Raw genomic sequence first — 22,829 nt, forward strand, 5'->3', positions numbered from 1 at the left:
CTGTTGTAGCACTCGATCTTACCAGCAGCTGGTGCATGGTAGGGGATATGGTAGATCCATTCAATGCTGTGTTCTTTGGCCCAGATATCCACAAGAGAATTTTTGAAATGAGTCCCATTATTGGACTCAATTCTCTCTGGAGTGCCATGTCGCCATAGGACTTGTCTCTCGAGCCCTAAGATGGTGTTTCGGGCGGTAGCATTGGGTACTGCGTATGTCTCAAGCCACCCAGTGTTCGCCTCCACCATGGTGAGCACGTAACGCTTACCATCACGAGTTCGTGGCAAGGTGATATAATCAACCTGCCACGCCTCCCCAAATTTATACTTTTCCCATCGCCCTTCCTGCCAGACAGGTTTCATCCTCTTGGCCTGTTTAATTATGGCACATGTGTCACAGTCATGGATAACCTGTGCAACAGCATCCATAGTTAAGTCCACCCCTCGGTCTCTAGCCCACTTATAGGTCGCATCCCTTCCTTGATGGCCTGAGGTCTCATGGGCCCACCGAGCTAAAAATAGCTCTCCTTTGTTCTGCCAGTCCAAATCGATCTGAGACACTTCAATTTTGGCAGCTCGATCTACCTGATGGTTATTTTTCTGCTCTTCAGTATCTCGACTCTTGGGCACATGAGCATCTACATGGCGCACCTTTACACCCAACCTTTTTGTTTGGGCAGCAATGTCTTTCCACAGTTCAGCAGCCCAAATAAGTTTACCCTTCCGTTGCCAGTTGTCCTGTTCCCACTGCTACAACCACCCCCATAAAGCGTTTGCCACCATCCAAGAGTCAGTATAAAGATATAGCATGGGCCACCTCTCCCGTTCAGCCACATCTAAGGCCAGCTGGACAGCCTTTACCTCCGCAAATTGGCTTGACTCTCCTTCTCCTACACTGGCCTCTGCAACTCGTCGTGTGGGGCTCCACACAGCAGCCTTCCATCTGCGATGCTTCCCAACGATACGACACGATCCATCAGTGAAGAGGGCATATCTCTTTTCATTCTCTGGTAGTTCGTTATATGGTGGGGACTCCTTAGCACGTGGTATCTCCTCTGATGGGAATATTCCAAATTTCTTGCCTTCAGGCCAGTCCATGATCACCTCCAGGATTCCTGGACGATTGAGGTTCCCCATCCGAGCTCGCTGTGTAATCAGTGCAATCCACTTACTCCAGGTGGCATCGGTAGCATGATGGGTGGGGGGAACCTTTCCTTTGAACATCCAATTCAACAATGGCAGTCGAGGTGCCAGGAGGAGCTGTGTCTCAGTACCAATTACTTCATAGGCAGCCCGAACCCCCTCGTATGCTGCCAAAATCTCCTTCTCAGTTGGAGTGTAGCACTCCTCTGAACCCCTGTACGCTCTGCTCCAAAATCCAAGGGGTCGGCCTCGGGTCTCCCCAGAGGCTCTTTGCCACAGACTCCAAGTGGGACCTTTCTCTCCAGCAGCAGTGTAGAGGATGTTTTTCACATCCTGTCCCAACCGTACTGGCCCCAGGGCCACAGCACGGGCTATCTCCTGCCTAATTTGCTCAAAGGCCTGCTGCTGTTCAGGACCCCATGCAAAATTATTCTTTTTCCGAGTCACTTGATAGAGGGGGCTTAATATGAGGCTGTAGTTTGGGATGTGCATCCTCCAAAAACCTACTACACCCAGAAAAGACTGTGTCTCATTCTTGCTAGTGGGTGGTGACATACTGGTGATTTTGTCAATCACATCCCCTGGAATGTGACGACGTCCATCTTGCCATTTTACTCCCAGGAACTGAATTTCTTGGGCAGGTCCCTTCACTTTGTTTCATTTAATAGCGAAACCAGCACCCAGAAGAATTTGGATTATTCACTCTCCTTTTTCAAAAACGTCTCTGCTGTATCACCCCACACAACAATGTCATCAATGTCCCAGAGGTGCTCAGGTGCCCCGCCCTGTTCCAATATGGTTTGAATCAACTCATGGCAAATGGTTGGGCTGTGTTTCCACCCATGGGGCAAACGGTTCCAGGTGTACTGAACGCCCCTCCAGGTGAAAGCAAACTGTGGTCTGCACTCTGTGTCCAAAGGAATGAAAAGGAATGCAATCACAATGTCGATGGTGGCACACCACTTGGCTGCTTTCGACTCCAGTTCATATTGCAGCTCCAACATATCTGGCACAGCTGCACTCAGTGGGGGTGTGACTTCATTCAGGCCACGGTAATCTGCCATCAGCCTCCATTCTCCACTGGCTTTACGCACCGGCCATATGGGGCTGTTAAACGGTGAGTGAGTTTTGCTGATCACTCCCTGGCTCTCTAGCTGACGGATCAAGTTATGAATGGGGAGCAAGGAATCCCTGTTGGTGCGGTACTGCCGTCTGTGGACTGTTTTTGTAGCAATTGGTACCTGCTGCTCTTTCACTTTCAGTACCCCCACAACAGACGGATCTTCTGACAGGCCAGGTGAAATAGACAGCTGCTGAATGCTGTCTGCATCTACAGCAGCTATTCCAAAAGCCCATCGGTATCCCTTGGGATCCTTGAAATGTCCCCTTCTGAGATAGTCAATACCGAGTACGCATGGAGCCCCCTGTCCAGTCACTATGGGACGCTTCTGCCAGGTTTTACCGGTGAGGCTTATTTCTGCCTCCAACACAGACAGTTCCTGAGAACCCCCAGTCACTCCAGAAATATGAATCAATTCTGTCCCTTTATAACTCAAGGGCATCAGAGTGCACTGTGCACCAGTGTCCACCAGTGCCTTCTATCTTTGTGGCTCTAATGTGCCAGGCCATCTAATCCACACAGTCCAATACACTCTATTATCCCTTTCCCTCCCCTGGCTAGGGGCAGGGCCCCTAGATTGGTTACCTGCAGGGACGGGAGCAATTTCATTGGTGGCTGATCTCTGCTGTAGTTCTCTCACCCGTGCTCGCAGTGCAGGAGTGGGTTTTTTATGCCTTTTCCTCATGTCCTCTCCGTTTTCTCGTAAGAAGCTCCACATGGCCACACGTGACATGATGTTACTGCCGTCATTTGCTCGTGCAGAGAGACGGTTGCCTTTGGTGGCCGAGACTTTCAACAGTTTGATCAATTGCTTCATCAGATTCTTTGGGTCATGCTCGTCTTCATCAGGTGTTTCCAATACTGACACAGGTTCATTCCTATTCATCAGTAATGACAGTTCCTCCAGTATAGTTTTCTGTGTCTTCTTCATCTCACCAACTTCTTTTGCTACTATAGCTGCAATGGAAGCACGTGATGGTGGAAACTGTTGTTCAAAGTTTTGGAGTGTAATAGTCAATTCATAAACTGGGAGTCTTCTGTCTTGACCCTCGAATCTATGGAACATTGCTACCAGTGTACTTGCGTACCTCTCTGGTGCTGTTTTTGAGAGCTTACGATATACATCAGGTGTACACCTTACTCTATCAGGATCACGGTCCTGGTGTGGATTGTTAGGGACGAAATTGGGATCATACAGCATCTCTACTACGGCTGTTTCTCTCAAAAATTGGATGCCTTTCTCCACGGTGTTCCATCTTTCCACCTTAGGCTCCAGGTCATCTTTGTAAGGGTATCTATCCTTTACAGCCACTAGTACTCGTTCCCAGAGGGTAGCGACTCCATTCAGACATCTGCCAATTCCTCTGTCGATAGCTGGGTCTCGGGCAATGCTTGCCAGTTGGCGGGCTTCGCTGCCATCTAGGGACACGCTGCTGGCACCGCTGTCCCAACACCACAGCAACCAGGTGACAATAGATTCACCCGAGCGCCGTACAAACTCCTTTCTTGAACCTTGTATTTCAGTCATCATTAGGGGCCGACGAGTAGTGATAACAGTGACTTCATCATCATCGCTGTCTTCTCCATGTCTCTCTCTTTTCTTAGTGGCCTTTCTAGGTGGTGGTGGTGGTGGTGCTGAGGAGGGCCCCTCGCCTGGATCTTCCTCTTTTTTCTCTGCTTCTTCTTTCCATTCTAGGCGCGAGGACGGCCGCATGAGGATGGTGCAGAGCTGCCTTACAACACTGTGTGTGTCATTTAAATAGATTTTTGTTGTAGAGGAAGATTTATTTTTGCGTAACCAACGCAATCTCCTTCTATCATCTAGTGAGCTGTCCTTTGGAGGAGGGAAAGGCAGTTGATGTGGTCTACCTAGACTTTAGCAGAGCCTCTGACGCCTCTGTCTCTTGCAGAAGCTGGCAGCCCATGGTTTGGACAGGCACCCTCTTTCCTAGGTAAGAAAGAGGCTAGAGGACCAGGCCCAGTGAGTGGTGGTGAACAGAGTTAAATCCAGCTGGCGACCGGTCACAAGCAGTGTTCCACAGGGGACAGTACTGGGGCCGGTGCTCTTCAATATCTTTACTGAAGAACTGGATGAAGGCACTGAGTGCACTCTCAGTCAGGTAGCAGATGACACCAAGTTGGCTGGAGGTGTTGATGTGCCTGGGGGTAGTGAAGCACTACAGGGTGACCTGAATAGGCTGTATCGCTGGGCTGAAGCCAGTGGGATGAGTTTCACCACGACCAAGAGCCGGGCCTGCACTTTGGCCTCAACTGTCCCAGGCAATGCTAGAGACCTGGGGCAGAGTGTCTGGAAGAGCGTGTAGAAGAAATGGACCTGGGCGTATCGGTCAGTGGTCGGCTGTACATGAGCCAGCAGTGTGGGCAAGTGGCCAAGAAAGCCAATGTCATCCTGGCTTGTATCAGAAATAGCATTGCCAGCAGGAGAGGGGAAGTAATTGTCTCCTGGACTGAGCTCTGGTGGTGAGGCTGCACATCGAGTAGTGCGTTCAGTTTTAGGCCCCTCACTGCAAGGAAGACATCGAGGCCCTGGAAAGCGCGCAGAGAAAGGCAGCGAAGGTAGTGAAGGGTCCGGAGCACAGGCCTGACTTGTGAGGAGCGGCTGAGGGAGCTGGGGTTGTGGAGTGTGGAGAAGAGGCTCAGGGGAGAGCTCAGTGCTGTGTAGGACTGCCCGAAGGGAGGCGGCAGTGAAGTGGGGGTAGGTGTCTTGTCTCGTGGAACTAGCAATAGAGGGAATGGCGTGGAGTTGTTCCAGGGGACACTCAGGCTGAGTGCAGCTGAGGGCGAGCCCATCAGTGACAGTGATGGTGCCGCTCGGGAAAGGTGCGGTGGTGGGTCACAGAGATGACCGAGGGAAGCAGGAAGTTGGGAGCAGAGGGGTGCCCCGCAAGCCACACCTTGCTGCGAGCCGGCGACTGCGTGGGGGGCTGCCAGGAGAGGGCCGCGGAGGGAGGCTCCACGGCAACCGCCCGGGCTTTGTGACATGGGCCGGCGTCGTGCCCAAAGGCCATTGTGAGGCGGGGCTGGGCCTGTGAGGCAGGGACGACTTTAGGGGCTGGAGTCGCTGTGCCGCTCACTCTCAGGAGAGCGGCTTTGCGAGCAGGCAGCAGCTACCCTTTGTGCCCGCAACTGTGTCTGCGTGAGAGGATGCAGAGATGAGCGAAGACCAGGAGAAGGAGGAGCACTCCCAGTCCGACACAGGGCGGCCACACGTGCAGGAAGGCCGCCACGTGCGGGCCGGGGAGGGAGGGTGGGAAAGTAAAGGCAGGACAGCAAGCCGGGTGAGGCGGTGCGCTGCGCTGCTTCTGGCCAGGGCACAGCTCCTCTGGCCCCAGCACCACATTCACATATCCACGTCCGTCCATATCCAACCATGTTGCCCAGGCACGTGCAGAGGGCTTCCATGGTGGGCTGCCCGGCTGTGGGGCCCTGCCCTCTGCCGCTCCGCAGACTCTGCCTGAAGCTCTCTCAAAATTTTCTTGCTTATTTATTTAATTTTTAAATTTAGAGAATTTACCATGAATTGAAAGTGTTGTAAAAACTAACGCACTGTGTTTCATGCTGTATTGTCTTTCTGAATCTCAGCATGGTCAGCTCTATAGTCTTAATGTATGGTTCTTGCAATTGAAAGAGTTAATTATTTCCACTTTAGAGCCACGAAACTGGTCAATTTTACATTATAAATTAGAGTAAAGGAAGTATATTTTAAGAAATCAGCACTAAAAATGGTTCTAGTTTAACTTCTACTTATTTACTTCAGTTCCTTATCACTCAGAGTGAATATAATAAATTTTGAAGAGGGAGTTCAAACACATGAAGAAGAGCATATCCTTTTTTTTTTCTTGAGAGGAACTATCTCCAACAATGAAATGAGATACTTCCTGAATATGTAGTGATCAATAGGATATGATTCGACTATCCCTCCAACAATGGGAACAGATATGATGACAACCAAAACATGGTTGATTAACAAATTTTACAATAGAAGGACTTCTAATTTGGCAGTGTAATTTACTGAAAATCTGTTTTGGAGGAGATAATATTAACTTTATCATATAAAACAAGAAGAAAATTAAAAATGTAAATGCTTCTTTTCAGTCTTCTTTTTGTCTTGCTTTCTGTTTAGATTGCCTATCAATATAAAAATGTGAGTCTTCACAGATTACATTTGCAAACCCTATACAAGAAAAAGCTGAACTATTCTTTAAAAACAAAAACCAACACTATTTGTCATTCAGTGTAACAATGAGATTTTTGATGGTACTGCATCTAATTAGAGTACCTACCAAATTCCAAAAGAAATCACATTTGTGTTTTGAGAAATCTTAGATGGCAGGGTTTCATACTAAGTGAGATCTGCTTTCACATCAGTTTTTTGTTACAGGCACAGAACAAGGTATCGCGAGAAGAGACACTTCCCTGCTTTTGCAAAGTTGCGTCTAGAAAGTTTTAGAAAGTACAATGCTGCGTCACCTAGGAGTAGTAATGAGCATGATCCTAACTTATATAGGGATGCTGCTGCTAACAATAAACACCATTTGCTGTTCACCACATTGGTGTGAAGTGCAGTCATTTGGCCCCAGCCAGGCAGGTCGGGTGCACAGACGCTAGAGGGGCTGGATCCGCAGGCCATTAACTCCTGGAAAAGGCAACAAATGGTGACCCCGACATGATAAGTGATGTCGTCAGGAGTTTGACATTGCCTGCGAGCCCGCGGAACCAGGACCGCGGAAGCCCGATAGGGCGACATTACGCTGAAAGGGTGGTGCCTGTGGCATCCTGAGTGCTGAGTCCGTCAGTGGCCACAGAAGTCGGGAGCAGTGAAGATACTGCGTCCGGCAGCTAGGTGCTCCCGAGCGCAATATCGGAGCCGTTCCGGTATGGAGCAATTAATTAAGGTACTCCTTTATTTGTCTAAGGATTACTGTAGCAAGAACGCACCTTCAAAGAAGGAGATTGATAACCTCATGTCCTGCTTGATGGAGGAGGGGATTATCTTCGCTCCCCGGGATGTTATACACCCCGAAAAGTGGGATGATATCACAGCCGCCCTAGCACAGTATTCTATGCAGGATACTACGACTAAGAAAGCTGCGGAGTTAAAAACTTGGGGGTTGGTGCTGGGCGCGTTTAAAGTGGCCAGGGAAGAAGGGAAGCTCACACGCACTGTACGCAACCTTGACAGCCTTGAGAAGGTTACGGGGGGTAAAGGAGGGTTGGGAGGCTCTTTTCACAGTTGGTCGTGTGGAGAAAAATGAGCAACAAAGACCGTCAGACTCGAATAAGATGGTGCCTGATGACAATAAGAACAAAACGGTTCCCTGGAGCCGCCTCAACCGGCTGAATCGCCGCCCCCCGCGTCGGCTCCACCTCCTTACCCGCTGTTGTATCCTTCTCTATCGGCGCTACGTCCCTCAGTGGGGCGGGACTGTTATCACTCCCGACCATAGCAAGGCGGATCCCTGCTGCCCCCCTCAGAACCACTCCTCTGAGGACGGAGCGCAGTCACAGTCCCAGATCACTGATTGGGCAGGGATCAGAGAGGCCTTGGCTGGAACATCGGCATCTGATGCAGTTGTACTTCTGGTGGTGGTTGAGGAAGGACCCAAAAGGGTGTTGCCCGCTTAGTAGAGGCAATTGAGAAAAAAGGCTTGGGATCACCACTAACGTTAAATGCGCTAGAGATTTTGGCAGGAGCCGGCCCGCTGTTGCCATATGACATAGAGGCACTTATGTGGATTGTTTTAAACCCGGTTCTGTTTACAGTATGGAAGGAAGAATGGATTAGCCAGCTTAAGTGCATATTAGCTACAGCTCAGGGGGATCCCGGCCACCCAGTCCATGGGTCTGATATCACCCGATTAACTGGGGCTGCGGCAGGATTGCTAACACCACAAGACCAGGTCGCCGCTTGCGGCCGGGCAAAATGTTGGCCGCCTCAGTATCGGCTTTAACAGCGTTCAGGCGATTTGCACAAAGCACGGAACTTTATATGCTGTGGACGGCAATCAGTCAGGGGCCGACATAGTCCTTTCAGGATTTTGCTAATAGACTTATAAAAGCTGTGGAGGCCTCAGATCTACCGAGAGCAGTCCATAATCTGGTTATTTTAGACTGCCTTCAACAAAGGTTGTCCGAGGAGGTAAAAGCCCTGTTGTGTTCGGCTCCCACTAAGTTTCAAACACCAGGGGAGGCCATCAAATATGTGCTAGATAAGGAAAAGATTAACCCGATAGAGCCAACTCAGGTGGCAGCAGCCGTCATAGCGATGTGCCAAGGCGGTTGGGGGGGCCGTGCTACCTGGGAAAATTAACTATTCTATCACCACCGATGAGGGACTGGATTAACATAGCCCAGAGTTTCACACAGCAACGGAGCAGGTCAATACACACATTGAAGGAGGACTGTGGCAACAAGGTTCGGCTATGGGGACCTACTGCTCGGATTTTTGCCTCCATTGTCACCCCAATTGTCACAGCCCAAGCCCTGAAAGAAATAGAGAGACTGGCATGTTGGTCGGAGAAGCAACACATGCAAAAGATAACAGTTCAAAACGACCCGATTGGGAACTGGCTGAGGAATATCTTTGGGAATTGGGCTAATTGGTTATCTCCTGTATTCAAGTGGCTAGGAGGTGCCCTTTTGACACTTGTCATATTATTGCTGATCATCTCATGCATATTCCGATGCACACAGAATTGTTTGCAGAATGCACTAGATTGCGCTTTTGATCAAAGAATAGAATATCATAGGGTTAAGGAAAGCTTGTAGATTAAGGCACAAATTAGCCATTAGATAGAAGGGTGTAGAATTGGGAAAATTGCATTCGCGGTGTAACGGGGCAAGGCTTACATGGCTTACTCGAGAGGACAATAGTATGTATAGGCGCAACATGTGGATTTCTGGATGTACGCGATAGGGTCCTCTTGAGTTGCATTAGACTTGCTTTGGCAAAAAGAGAGGGGAGATGTTACAGGCACAGAACAAGATATCGCAAGAAGAGACACTTCCCCGCTTTTGCAAAGATGCTTCTAGAAAGTTTTAGAAAGTAGAATGCTGCGTCACTTAGGAGTAGTAATGCGCACGCGCGATCCTAACTTATATAGGGATGCTGCTGCTAACAATAAACGCCATTTGCTGTTCACCACATTGGTGTGAAGTGCAGTCATTTGGCCCCAGCCAGGCAGGTCAGGTGCACAGATGCTAGCGGGGCTGGATCCGCAGGCCATTAACTCCTGGAAAAGGCAACATTTTTTTATCTGTATTATCTGTATTTCTTTCCAGTCAAAAGTATCTCCTCAGGTTTCATCTTTTTTTATTTTTTTACAGGTTTTGCTAGTTACATTTTTCTAGTTTGATTAACTTTGCAGTTTCAAACTTATTTGTTTCAGTAATGTAAGCTGGAGGTCATTCTTGTCATGTTATTTGCTATCCTTTTCTGTCATATGTACAAACTGGAGGATGTAAAAACTGAGTACTATAAAAGCAATGTAACATTTTATTTTCTCTTCTATATCTGTTCTTTGATGTTGTTCTGTTTTGTTGAGTTTTGATGTTCATATTTCTAGGTGAGTGCCAGAATTCCAGCTCTTAGTACAGCTTTGAAATCTGGTTTCACTCCAAGGTAGCTTCTGTTTTATGTAAAGGAAATGAAAGACCCTTTTTGTTTTGCACCTGTAATATATGGAATCAAATTACCATTAGCTTTTATCTAGACTCTAATTTTGATTCCTGTGATGTAACAAACTTCATGTTAATTCACTTTCAAGTAAGGACCGTCACATTAGCCAGACTCAGATTGTGTGAAGCTGTTTTATTTTCACTCAGGTGAAACTGTCACTTAAAATAATTGTAGGGCAAATTTCAAATGTTGCAGACGCTCCATCTGCTTGGATATTAGATTTCTGACAAGTTTCAAAAAAAGATTGTAGGTCATGAAGAGGAGGATGACATGAAAACAATGTCCTTGTGATGTGCCAGAAGCAGAGGGCAAATGATTCTCAATCATAGTTTATTTCACTGATTATCTACAGTGAGATATGAATGATATGATTTCTACAGATATGAACTTTTTGGATTGGAAGCACAGGCAGGAATGGCCTTAACATAGATTAAAATGTTCCTCTTGAATATAATAACCATATTTGTAACTAATCCTTATGGCTAAGGTAAGAAAACTCTTTTGGATCTCATAGCGGGCATAGCAAAGATTGTCTGCTATCAGAGATAAGACATCTGTTACAGACGCTTTCTAGACTTTCCAGTTTCAGGAAACAATCTCAGGAACTGTCTTCTTTTGACTTGCTACCACTGGGGGAGACTGCTGGAGACTTGGTTTTGTCAGCCCAGATAAGATTTCTCAGGAATAATCCTCTAGATTAGAGAACAGTGGCTTATATTGTCTTCAACTGACAACTGAGCATTATGCATTTTTTCAGCTGGTGTCTGGGGATCCACTATCTAACAGGTAGCAGAAACTCCCACAGTGCAACAAACAGTTGTTGAGAACAATTCAGAAACTCTGCCTGAAACTGTGTGGGACTGCTTGAGGCTGAACAGCAATGCTGTCTGTGCACATGATTTTGCAGTTGTCTACAATAAATATTCCTGACATATGTGAAGTCTCAGCCAAGGCAGAGTCCCTGAGAGACAAAGATAACTTCTTTTGTGGGAGGTATTCTGTAGGTAAAATAGTCATCCAGGAGCATGAAAAGAATCAGGAGTCTGTGCAGCATCAGAGAGACTGAATGGGAGATCTACAAGATCTTCACAAAGATTACACAGAAAGAAGAGCTTGAAGCCTATGATGTGAGGAAGAATGGTCAATTGAAGACAATCCTAATATCAGGGGAGGATGAAGGTAGGTAGGGAAGACTGAAAAATCATGACTTCTGACAACAGAAAAAAGATTCCTCTTCCAAACACAGTTATACAATTACAGTATAGATACAGTAGTGTGGGAACACGCAAAGAGGAACAAAACCTAGCTAGTAGAGAAAGCATCAGAATGAACTGGCCCCAGACAAATCGGCTGTATGAAGAAGATACTGGAGATAATCGTCAAAGTCCCTCTCCTATGGGAGATAAGGAGACTTATCTGCTGAACTGATTTGCTGTTAGAGGGGATTGGTTCCATTTTGGGGCTTGGATCTGGGAAATTACTGAGATGCTGCTGTTTTTTGTCTGGTTCTTAGACTTCTCATTCTCATTGCTTATTCAAACTGCTGGGGTGACCCTGTATATATCAAAAATGACTACGGAGTTGTGCAGGCAGACATGAAGGGCATTAAGTACTATGTGAGGTATCTCCCTTATCCTTCAGGTAAAGGGGGATAAGGTTTTGCTATTTGCTAGGTTTTACTAGGAATGACACCTCCAGTGGGGCAGCACTTGACTGTGTGGCTCATGTTTGGACTTCAACAGCCACAGAACCTTGTTTGGAAACAAGGACTACTGATCAAGGATGATATCCAGCTAACAAGGTGTCATGGTTTTATGATTTTTGGTACTAGTATTCCACATCATAACATCATGTAGTGCATTTAGAGTTAAAGAGTTAATGTTCCAGCTCCGTGGATCATCGATAGTTCCAGGTATACCTGTCTCAGAAGAGAAGAAGAACTACATTCCCCAGAGGACTTTGCAATGCTTTGCTTTCTTACGTGTTTATGCTCAGAGGGAAAGATAAAAACTGTCTGCGGTCACGGGACACTCTCTTTCCTTTGGGATCGACTCAGCAGTGGGTGCTTGCTGCCATCCGCCTTCAGCGTTAGCGTAAGGCCTTCGGTTTATCGGACACTCTCTCTTGCTCATTTTATTTGATTTATTAGCTTTAATTCCAATTATATTGTATTATATTGTGTTATTTTGCTTTCCGATATCTCATTTAGTAAATTAGATTTCTTCCTCAGATCATTGCCGCTGTTTTGTTTCTAGGTCCATCTCCCTTTTCCCTTTTCCCTTTTCCCCTTCCCCTTTCCTGGGGCGTGGGTCTGTGGGTCCCCCGCACCAATCATCACGGAACCGGGCCGAACCTGCCCGTAAACCGTTGACATTTTTGGCGCCCAACGTGGGGCAAAACCAGCTGCCTTAGCCGGGCAGAGACATACTTTTAGAGTGAATCTCTGTCTCTCGTTAGCAGGCTTATCTGTACTGCAGGTGCTGTACGACAAAACACGACCTTGAAGTCTGGGCCTACTGCCACTTGTCCTGGGATATTTGTAAACTTTTTGGGTACTGCCAGCTAGTTTTAGTAAAGAAAAAAAAAAAAGCTTTCTCTTTTTAAACTGGTCTTAAAGGGACTGCATTTCATCGTTTTTTCCCTTGTAATGCTCAGAACGTACTGGGACTTAATTAAGTTTGCCAGTCTGATCCACGGAGCTTGGTCTCTATATGATAAACTAAAAACACTGATGGAAATACCTTCCTGGCTTTTGTATATGATGTGGCATTCAGTTCTGGTGGGAGTAACTCCAGATGAAGTTGCTAACTCTATGGAACTTGTGATTTTTAAATAGACTCCTGGCCTCTCCTTTGAATTCATTATGCATTTTCTGAATGCTCATCCAATGCTCGTAATGATTGTGGTGTCAGTCTCCCTGAATGTACTTTTACTCAGTATTCGTATTTATAATATTATGAGAAAACCCTCCCTAGAGCCAGAGAATACTGACTGGCAGGGAGTTTGGAGGGACTTAGGAGAGACTTTAGAGAAATGGGCATCACCGGTGTCATGGAATTTTTCTCCTGAACACCTGCAAGAACCTGAGAACTTAAGCAGATATTTGAGACAGGGATGTTGCAGCTCAAACAGATCTGAGGAGGCCCAAATTATTTGGGGTCTGGCTTATGCTTACCGGGCCTTATTCAATACTATCCCAGAGAGACATAGAGTTTTTGAAATAGAGTGAGAGAGTCTTCGAGCCGAAAGGGACAGTCTCCTGATCTAGAAAGAGAGTCTTTTAGCTGACAATCAGACTCTCCAGTCCAATCTAGATATTCTCCAGGCTGAGAGAGACACCCTCCAGACCGAGAGAGATGCCCTCCAGATCGAGAGAGACACTCTCCAGGCTGAGAAAGATGCCCTCCAGTCTCAACAAGAAGCTCTCCATTCCATGAGAGATGCCCTCCAGACTGAGAAAGACACCCTCCAGTCTCAACAAGAAGCCCTCCAATCCGAGAGAGATACCCTCCAGATTGAGAAAGACACCCTCCAGTCTCAACAAGAAGTCCTCCAATATGAGAGAGACGCCCTCCAGGCCGAGAGAGACGCGCTCCAGATTGAGAGAGATGCTCTCCAATCCGAGAGAGGTGCCCTCCAGACTGAGAAAGATACCCTTCAGTCTCAACAAGAAGTCCTCCAATTCGAGAGAGACACCCTCCAGTCTCAACAAGACACCCTCCAATCTGAGAGAGACACCCTCCAGACTGAGAGAGACACCCTCCAATCCGAGAGAGATGCCCTCCAGTCTCAACAAGAAGCTCTCCAATCCAACATGGACACCCTCCAGACCAAGCGAGACAACCTCCGGTTTGAGAGAGATGCCCTCCAATCTGAGAGAGATGCCCTCCAGACTGAGAGAGACAACCTCCGGTTTCAACGAGATGCTTTCCGATCCAATATGGATGCTTTTCGGTCCCAGCGAGATGCCCTCCAATCGGAATTAGACACCCTCCAATCTGACCAAAAACACCTCAAAGCTGAGTATCTTTCCTGCCAAGGTACATTATTCCATTACGAAAATGAACTGACCCATGTTCGGGCTCAACAAGACAAGCTCCAAGGTGAACTAAATTCCCTCATAGCTCAGCGAGATGAACTTCGAGCTGAGCTAGAGAGAATGATCATTAATACTAACCAATATGATCAACCACAGGTGACACCAGAATCGATGTCAGTTGCCGCTGTAAGAGGACAGAAAATGAAAAAGTCTCAACTCCCTTAGAAGAGAAGAAAGAGGAGGAGCTGAGAGTGGAAGAAGCAGACTCTTAAAGAGAAGAAGAGAAAGTAGAGGAACCAGACACTGCAAGAGAAGAGGAGAAAGGAGGTCCAGAGGAGTGGTTCAGAACTCTAGATTTTCCAGTAGGAGGGCAGAGTCACCCAACAAGATCACGGTCACCAATGCCTAGAAGGACAATGAGTCCTGATAGAGTAGGAGATGAAAGAGAAATTGTTACCGATGTTACTCGACCTCTGAAAATGAATGAAATTTGAAGTTTGAGAAAAGACTTTACACGCCACGCAAGTGAACCTATTGTCACCTGGTTACTACGCTGTTGGGACAGTGGGGCCAACAGTGTGTGGCTAGATGGTAACGAAGCTCGCCAATTGGGTAGCATTGCCAGGGACTCTGCCATTGATAGAGGCATTAGTACATGCCACAATAGACCCTTCACTCTCTGGAAGCAGATGCTGATAGCCGTGAAAGAAAAATATCCCTTCAGAGATGATCTGTTGCCTGAGAAGAAGAAATGGTCTGATATGGAAAAGGCCATACATTATTCGAGAGAATATGCTGTGGTGGAAATGTTACATGACCCTGCATTCATTCATGATGAACCAAACCAAGAGCATGACCCTAAGAGAATCAGATGTACACCAATTATGTGGCATATATTCACAAGGACTGCACCAGACAGGCATGCCAGTACATTAGCAGCAATGTATGGCAGAAGACAAAGAAGACCCCTTATAAATGACCTAATTAACAAACTTCAAGACATTGAGTTACATTTAACCCCTCTACGAGCTTATGTTTCAGCCTTGGTAAAGGTAACTGAAAGAGTGGACAGACTAGAGAGCAATCAAGAAGATATAATGGACGAACTGACTACTGTGCTTGATTCTGGCAAAACTGATAGATTTGATGGGAACCAGGATTCCCAAAACAGTAATGTCTCAGCTATCAAAAGAGGACGCTCTCCTGCTCGAGTAAGTGACAATAGTAAGACTATGTCACATATTGCCTTGTGGCATTACCTACGGGACCAGGGGGAAGATATGAAGAAGTGGCATAAAAAAACCCAGGTCTGCACTTCAGGCACGGGTAAAAGAGTTACGAAACAGATCAACCATCAGGGTGAACTTCTCCAAGAAGGTGACTGCTCCAGTGACTGCCGGACATGGCAGTAGCCGTAAAAATAACAGAGGTAACAAATAGAGGGGCCCTGCCCCCAGCCAGGGGTGGGAAAGGGATAATAGAGTGTATTGGACTGTGTGGATTAGATGGCCTGGCACATCAGAAACACAAAAATATAAGGCACTGGTGGACACTGGTGCACAGTGCACTCTAATGCCCTCAAGTCACCAAGGGACAGACTTAATCTATATTTCTGGGGTGATTGGGGGTTCCCAAGAGTTAACCATGTTGGAGGCTGAAATAAGCCTCACTGGTAAAGACTGGCAAAAACATTCTATTGTGACTGGCCCAGGGGCTCCATGTATACTTGGTATTGATTACCTCAAAAGGGGATATTTTAAGGATCCCAAAGGGTATCGATGGGCCTTTGGAATAGCTGCTGTGGACACAGACAACGTTAAGCAGCTGTCTGCTTTGCCTGGCCTATCAGAAGATCCGTCTGTTGTGGGGTTGCTCCAAGTGGAGGAGCAACAGGTACCGATTGCTACAAAAACGGTGCACAGACGGCAGTACCGCACCAACAGGGATTCCTTGCTCCCCATTCATAACCTGATTCGTCAGCTAGAGAGCCAGGGAGTGATCAGCAAAACTCACTCACCTTTTAACAGCCCCATATGGCCAGTGTGTAAAGCCAGTGGAGAATGGAGGCTGATGGTAGATTACCGTGGCCTGAATGAAGTCACACCCCCACTGAGTGCTGCTGTGCCGGACATGTTACAACTCCAGTATGAACTGGAATCAAAAGCAGCCAAGTGGTATGCCACCATTGACATTGCTAATGCCTTCTTTTCAATTCCTCTGGCCACAGAATGCAGGCCACAGTTTGCCTTCACCTGGAGGGGCGTCCAGTACACTTGGAACCGTTTGCCCCAGGGGTGGAAGCACAGCCCAACCATTTGTCATGGGTTGGTCCAAACTGCATTGGAACAGGGCGGTGCTCCTGAGCACTTACAATACATTGATGATATCATTGTGTGGGGCAATACAGCAGGAGAAGTTTTTGAGAAAGGAGAGAGAATAATCCAGATCCTTCTGCGAGCTGGCTTTGCTATCAAGCGAAGCAAAGTGAAAGGGCCTGCACAGGAAATTCAGTTCCTAGGTATAAAGTGGCAAGATGGACGTCGTCACATCCCTACAGATGTGATTAACAAAATCACTGCCATTTCTCCACCCACTAGTAAGACAGAAACCCAAGCTTTTCTGGGTGTAGTGGGCTTTTGGAGAATGCATGTTCCAAACTACAGTCCCATTGTGAGCCCTCTCTATCGGGTGACACGGAAGAAGAATGATTTTGTGTGGGGCCCTGAGCAGCAGCAGGCTTTTGAGCAAATTAAGCAGGAGATAGCCCGTGCCGTGGCACTGGGGCCAGTGCGGACGGGACAGGATGTAAAGAACATCCTCTACACTGCTGCTGGAAAGGAAGGTCCCACTTGGAGTTTGTGGCAAAGAGCTCCTGGAGAGACCCGAGGCCGACCCCTTGGATTCTGGAGTCGGGCGTACAGGGGGTCTGAGGAGCGCTACACTACAATTGAGAAGGAGATCTTAGCCGTGTACGAGGGGGTTCAAGCTGCTTCCGAAGTAGTCAGTACTGAAACGCAGCTCCTTCTGGCACCTCGATTGCCAGTGCTGAACTGGATTCAAAGGAAAGGTTCCCTCTACCCTTCATGCTACTGATGCCACTTGGAGTAAGTGGATTGCGCTGATTACACAGCAAGCTCGGATAGGGAACCTCAGTCATCCAGGAATCCTAGAAGTGATCATGGACTGGCCTGAAGGTAAAAAGTTTGGAACAACACCAGCAGAGGAGGTATCACGTGCCAAAGAGGCCCCACCATACAACGAACTACCAGAGAATGAAAAGAGATGTGCCCTGTTCACTGATGGATCGTGTCGCATTGTGGGTAAGCACCGCAGATGGAAATCTGCTGTGTAGAGCCCCACACAACGAGTTGCAGAGTTCATTTTTGCACTGAAGGAAAAGGAGAATCAAGCCAATTTGCGGAGGTAAAGGCTGTCCAGCTGGCCTTAGATATTGCTGAACGAGAGAGGTGGCCCATGCTATATCTTTATACTGACTCTTGGATGGTGGCAAACGCTTTATGGGGGTGGTTGCAGCAGTGGGAACAGGACAACTGGCAACGGAAGGGTAAACTTATTTGGGTTGCTGAACTGTGGAAAGACATTGCTGCCCGAACAAAAAGGTTGGGTGTAAAGGTGCACCATGTAGATGCTCATGTGCCCATGAATTGAGCTACTGAAGAGCAGAAAAATAACCATCAGGTAGATCGAGCTGCCAAAATTGAGGTGTCTCAGATCGACTTGGACTGGCAGAACAAAGGAGAGCTATTTTTAGCTCGGTGGGCCCATGAGACCTCAAGCCATCAAGGAAGGGATGCGACCTATAAGTGGGCTAGAGACCGAGGGGAGGACTTAACTATGGATGACGTTGCACAGGTTATCCATGACTGTGACACATGTGCCATAATTAAACAGGCCAAGAGGATGAAACCTATCTGGCAGGAAGGGCGATGGGAAAAGTATAAATTTGGGGAGGCATGGCAGGTTGATTATATCACCTTGCCACGAACTCGCGATGGTAAGTGTTATGTGCTCACCATGGTGGAGGTGACCACTGTGTGGCTTGAGACATACGCAGTACCCCATGCTACCACCCAAAACACCATCTTACGGCTTGAGAAACAAGTCCTGTGATGACCTGGCACTCCAGAGAGAATTGAGTCAGATAATGGGACTCATTTCAAAAATTCTCTTGTAAATACTTGGGCCAAAGATCATGGCATTGAGTGGATCTACCATATCCCCTACCATGCACCAGCTTCTGGTAAAATTGAAAGGTACAATGGGTTGTTAAAAACCATGTTGAAAGCAATGGGTGGCGGAACATTTAAGCACTGGGAGAAGCATTTGGCAGAAGCCACCTGGTTGGTCAACACTCGAGGATCCATCAATCGCGATGGTCCTGCCCAATCCAGATCTCTACCTACTGTAGAGGGAGATAAGGTCCCTGTAGTACATGTAAAGAACATGTTGGGAAAAGCAGTTTGGGTCCTTCCAGCTTCTGGAAAGGGCAAACCTCTCTGGGGAACTGTCTTTGCTCAGGGACCTGGGTCCACTTGGTGGGTGATACAGAAGAATGGGGATGTTCAATGTGTACCACAAGGGAATTTGATGTTGGGGGAGTGCGGTCGGTAATTCCATGTATATACATATGTATGTTGTGTGTGTATTTAATGTATGTTAATCATTGTTCTTCTATACATATATATCAAACATGATGTAGTGATGTGGAATAAGGGGTGGAATGTCATGGTTTTATGATTTTTGGTACTGGTATTCCACATCATAACATCATGTAGTGCATTTAGAGTTAAAGAGTTAATGTTCCAGCTCTGTGGACCATCGATAGTTCCAGGTATACCTGTCTCAGAAGAGAAGAAGAACTACATTCCCCAGAGGACTTTGCGATGCTTTGCGTTCTTACGTGTTTACGCTCAGAGGGAAAGATAAAAACTGTCTGCGGTCACAGGACACTCTCTTTCCTTTGGGATCGACTCAGCAGTGGGTGCTCGCTGCCATCCGCCTTCAGCGTTAGCGTAAGGCCTTCAGTTTATCGGACACTCTCTCTTGCTCATTTTATTTGATTTATTAGCTTTAATTCCAATTATATTGTATTATATTGTGTTATTTTGCTTTCCGATATCTCATTTAGTAAATTAGCTTTCCTCCTCAGATCGTTGCCGCTGTTTTGTTTATAGGCCCATCTCCCTTTTCCCTTTTCCCTTTTCCCCTTCCCCTTTCCTGGGGCATGGGTCCGTGGGTCCCCCACACCAATCGTCACTGAACCGGGCCGAACCTGCCCATAAACAGTTGACAGAAGAGAAGGAAGAAGAAAAAGAGCATTGTTACAGATGGACTTGTTAGCCAAAATTCTGATATGGCTTTGTGTGGGGAAGAATTCTCACAACCTAAGATTATGTTAAAGCATGGGGGACAGAGTGATGAGAAACCATCTCACAATTCTCCCAGCAAAGCTATATGTTCTCTTTATGAACCTTGAGTGAAATACCAGGAACTTGGCAATCAATGGGATTTTGTTGTCTCCAGGGACTTTTCAAGACAAAATGATGTCACGATAATAAGATATGAGATCATTGAAAATTTAAGAGATCAAACCTATTGAACCTTAAATTTATCTCCAGGTTTAAAAGCTAAATTTACACATAACATATCCATTCATTTGTTGAAGCTAGTTTTATAGAGACATACATATACTGAGATTTAACATGCACCTATTAGATAATTAGAGATTGCTGTGGTAAGAATATTCAGAAAGAAATCAAAGTAGATTTAAACTGAAAAATAAGACTTCAGTTCTTGGTCATTACACATTTTCGTCAATATATATTCAAATGAGATAGTACTTTAGAAGCTTTTCCCAAATTAGCTAAGAGAATGTGAAGACTGATGCTGTGCTTTTCTTCACTGAGGGCTGCTGCACTTCTTGAGGTTTTAGTCAGGCTCTTTGATGATGGAAGTCAAAACTGAAGTGAATACCTTCTTTCCCCTCTTCTCTCTCAGTTTCAAACAGCCTCCTTCTCAAGATGATTCAGGCTCTCTACAGTTCTTAAACCTTGGCTTCTGCTCCCAAATTCTGTACTACCCAGAGCTGAAATGTTGTTTTCCTGGTCCGTGGCAGGTGCCCTACGGTGCTATTTTTTTGTTTGTTTAATTCAGTTTTGTTTGATTGTTTATTTGTTTGTTTGTCTTTCTTTTAGCTGTTTCTTTTATTTTGCTAAAAGGAAACTTTTTTCCACTTCTTGAAGTTGCATATCCTTAATGTAGCTCAGTAATGAACCAGTTTGCAGTTTTGGGCTTCTGTTTTGAGCCTGTGCCTGTATTTTTAAAGCATTTGCTGTTACCCCACAGTGAAGCTGAACACAGGAGACATGATAACAAACTCTTGTTTCTCACAGCAAGTCAGTAACAAGCCTGACAGAGCAGGACAGGAGACAAGCACAGACAGCACAGTTAATGGAAGACCTTAATCTCTCTGTAATTGGGAGACCTTCCTAGCAGAGATTTTGTTATTTTTGCTGAAACACTTAACAAAAGTTCTTGAATATTCTTCACTAGCAATGCTGTATTAGTGGGGTTAAGCACAAAACAAGCCAACATTACTGCAATTGTTACCATGGTAAGCTAATATTAATTAATCATCCCTAATGCTTCAATATTTGCATGAAACAGTTTTATACTTTACTATACTGTGTATCCAGTTCCAGGTATCAGCTGTTGTGTCTTTGAGCTCAGAGAGGTGTCATTAGAAGTCTGGCAACTGTGGATTCCACCTGCTGTGATTCTCAATAATTTTCCTCAACACTGCTAAGGAAAAAGGCAATAGCTAGTAATTAACCTAAGGCTCTTGAGCTTTATGTCTCTTAGGAACTATCTGTGTCCTGTAAGTTAACCAGAAGCAGCAGCCTTGTATTCTAAAAAAGATTTTCTCCCTCCTGTTATCCACACATTTTTATTATCTAGAGATACATTAAAAAAAAAAAGGAACAAAGAAAAAAAAAAGAATACAGATGGATTAAAAAAAATAAGAGGCAGCTTGCAAGTTATGAAAAGCAGCACTGAAAAAAAAAAAGTGAAATACTGATTAATGCACTTCACAGATACTCAGCACGAGTAAGAAATATGCTGCTGAGCTGAGATGCTATGTTTTCCCCAAACTGGTTATTTCAGAATAGCGGGCATCTTGTAATGTTTGTTTCTTTCTCAAGAAGGATATTGTCACCTGTATTAAAATGTAGAAACAGTTTCCTGAAAGAAGAAAAAAGTGCACTGAGGTTCTTCATGAAATAAAAGGCCATTGATTATGCCACTGAACATCTGACCATATTGGAAAATAGCATTTTGTAGCTGAGAATTTACTTTATCAATGAGAGTTATTGTGATCTTTGTATCTATTGTAGTTTCCATGGAAATAAATATGAGCATTAGTTTCAGAGTGAGCAATATATAGTACTTAATCTCCTGAACATATGGTTTTGACACCAGCATAGTTACAAATGGTCATTTAAAGCTATGAAATGGAGATACTGGGGCAGAGATTTTAGCTTAGAAAAAAACATAGTTCTTTGTAATCTCTTCTGAAAGATTTTAAAGTTCCTTTTGGTTCGAATGCTGATCTTAAAATCCAGGACTGGAACACTTCATAAAGAATAGATTGGTGGGACACGACTGCTCAAGGGTGATCACTAGTTTCTTGACAATGATTTAGAAACTAAATATAGAACTAATTAATGAATGTTAATTATAATGTAATGTTCTGGCAGTGGCTAAATTTACTGAATACTTTGTGTAGTCTCTCTCAAGCGCTTTGTGTCAAAAAACAAAAAAACAAAAAAACAAAGCAAAAAAGTGGAAGATGTTAAATTCCTTAAAAACTTAATTAAGTCCCATTAAGTTCTGAGCATTACAAGGGAAAAAACAATGAAATGCAGTCCCTTTAAGACCAGTTTAAAAAGAGAAAGCTTTTTTTTTTCTTTGTCTGTTTTCTTTACTAAAACTAGCTGGCAGCACCCAAAGTTTACAAATATCCCAGGACAACTGGGAGTACGCCCAGACTTCAAGGTCGTGTTTTCTTGTACAGCACCTGCAGTACAGATAAGCCTGCTAACGAGAGACAGAGATTCATTCTAAAAGTATGTCTCTGCCGGCTAAGGCAGCTGGTTTTGCCTCACACGAGGCACCAAAAATGTCAACGGTTTACGGGCAAATTCGGCCCAGTTCCGTGATGATTGGTGCGGGGGACCCACGGACCCACGCCCCAGGAAAGGGGAAGGGGAAAAGGGAAAAGGGAGATGGACCTAGGAACAAAACAGCAGCCATGATCTGAGGAGGAAAGCTAATTTACTAAATAGATATCGGAAAGCAAAATAACACAATATAATACAATATAATTGGAATTAAAGCTAATAAATAAAATGAGCAAGAGAGAGTGTCCGATAAACCGAAGGCCTTACGCTAACGCTGAAAGCGGACGGCAGCGAGTTTGGGATCCACTCAGGCAGTCTGCTGAGTGGATCCCAAAGGAAAGAGAGTGTCCCATGACCACAGACAGTTTTTATCTTTCCCTCTGAGCGTAAACACATAAGAATGCAAAGCATCGCAAAGTCCTCTGGGGAATGGAGTTCTCTTCTGAGACAGGTATACCTGGAACTATCAATGATCCATGGAGCTGAAGCATTAACTCTTTAACTCCAAATGCACTACATGATGTTACGATGTGGAATACCAGTACCAAAAAATCATAAAACCATGACAAGACTCTATGTCAAAGGCATAGAGTTCTAAGTTGTTTTTTTTAGATTTGCAAAACACATA

The 22,829-nt window shown here is 45.6% G+C and overlaps 1 protein-coding gene across 1 annotated transcript in view; it reads left to right on the forward strand.

Annotated features, from left to right (window-relative positions):
- The first annotated feature begins 7,566 nt into the window (after positions 1–7,566).
- Positions 7,567–22,829, forward strand: part of LOC136055258 (uncharacterized) — a 38,714-nt gene continuing 23,451 nt past the window's right edge. The window contains 3 exon segments of the mRNA XM_065746985.1: positions 7,567–7,885; positions 7,888–8,184; positions 8,187–8,561. Of these exon segments, the coding sequence (XP_065603057.1) occupies positions 7,567–7,885; positions 7,888–8,184; positions 8,187–8,561 (991 nt within the window).

This window comes from Cyrtonyx montezumae, unplaced genomic scaffold (genome assembly GCF_038088225.1).
Source record: "Cyrtonyx montezumae isolate F1298 unplaced genomic scaffold, pur_monq_1.0 scaffold_1, whole genome shotgun sequence".
Taxonomy (NCBI): Eukaryota; Metazoa; Chordata; class Aves; order Galliformes; family Odontophoridae; genus Cyrtonyx; species Cyrtonyx montezumae.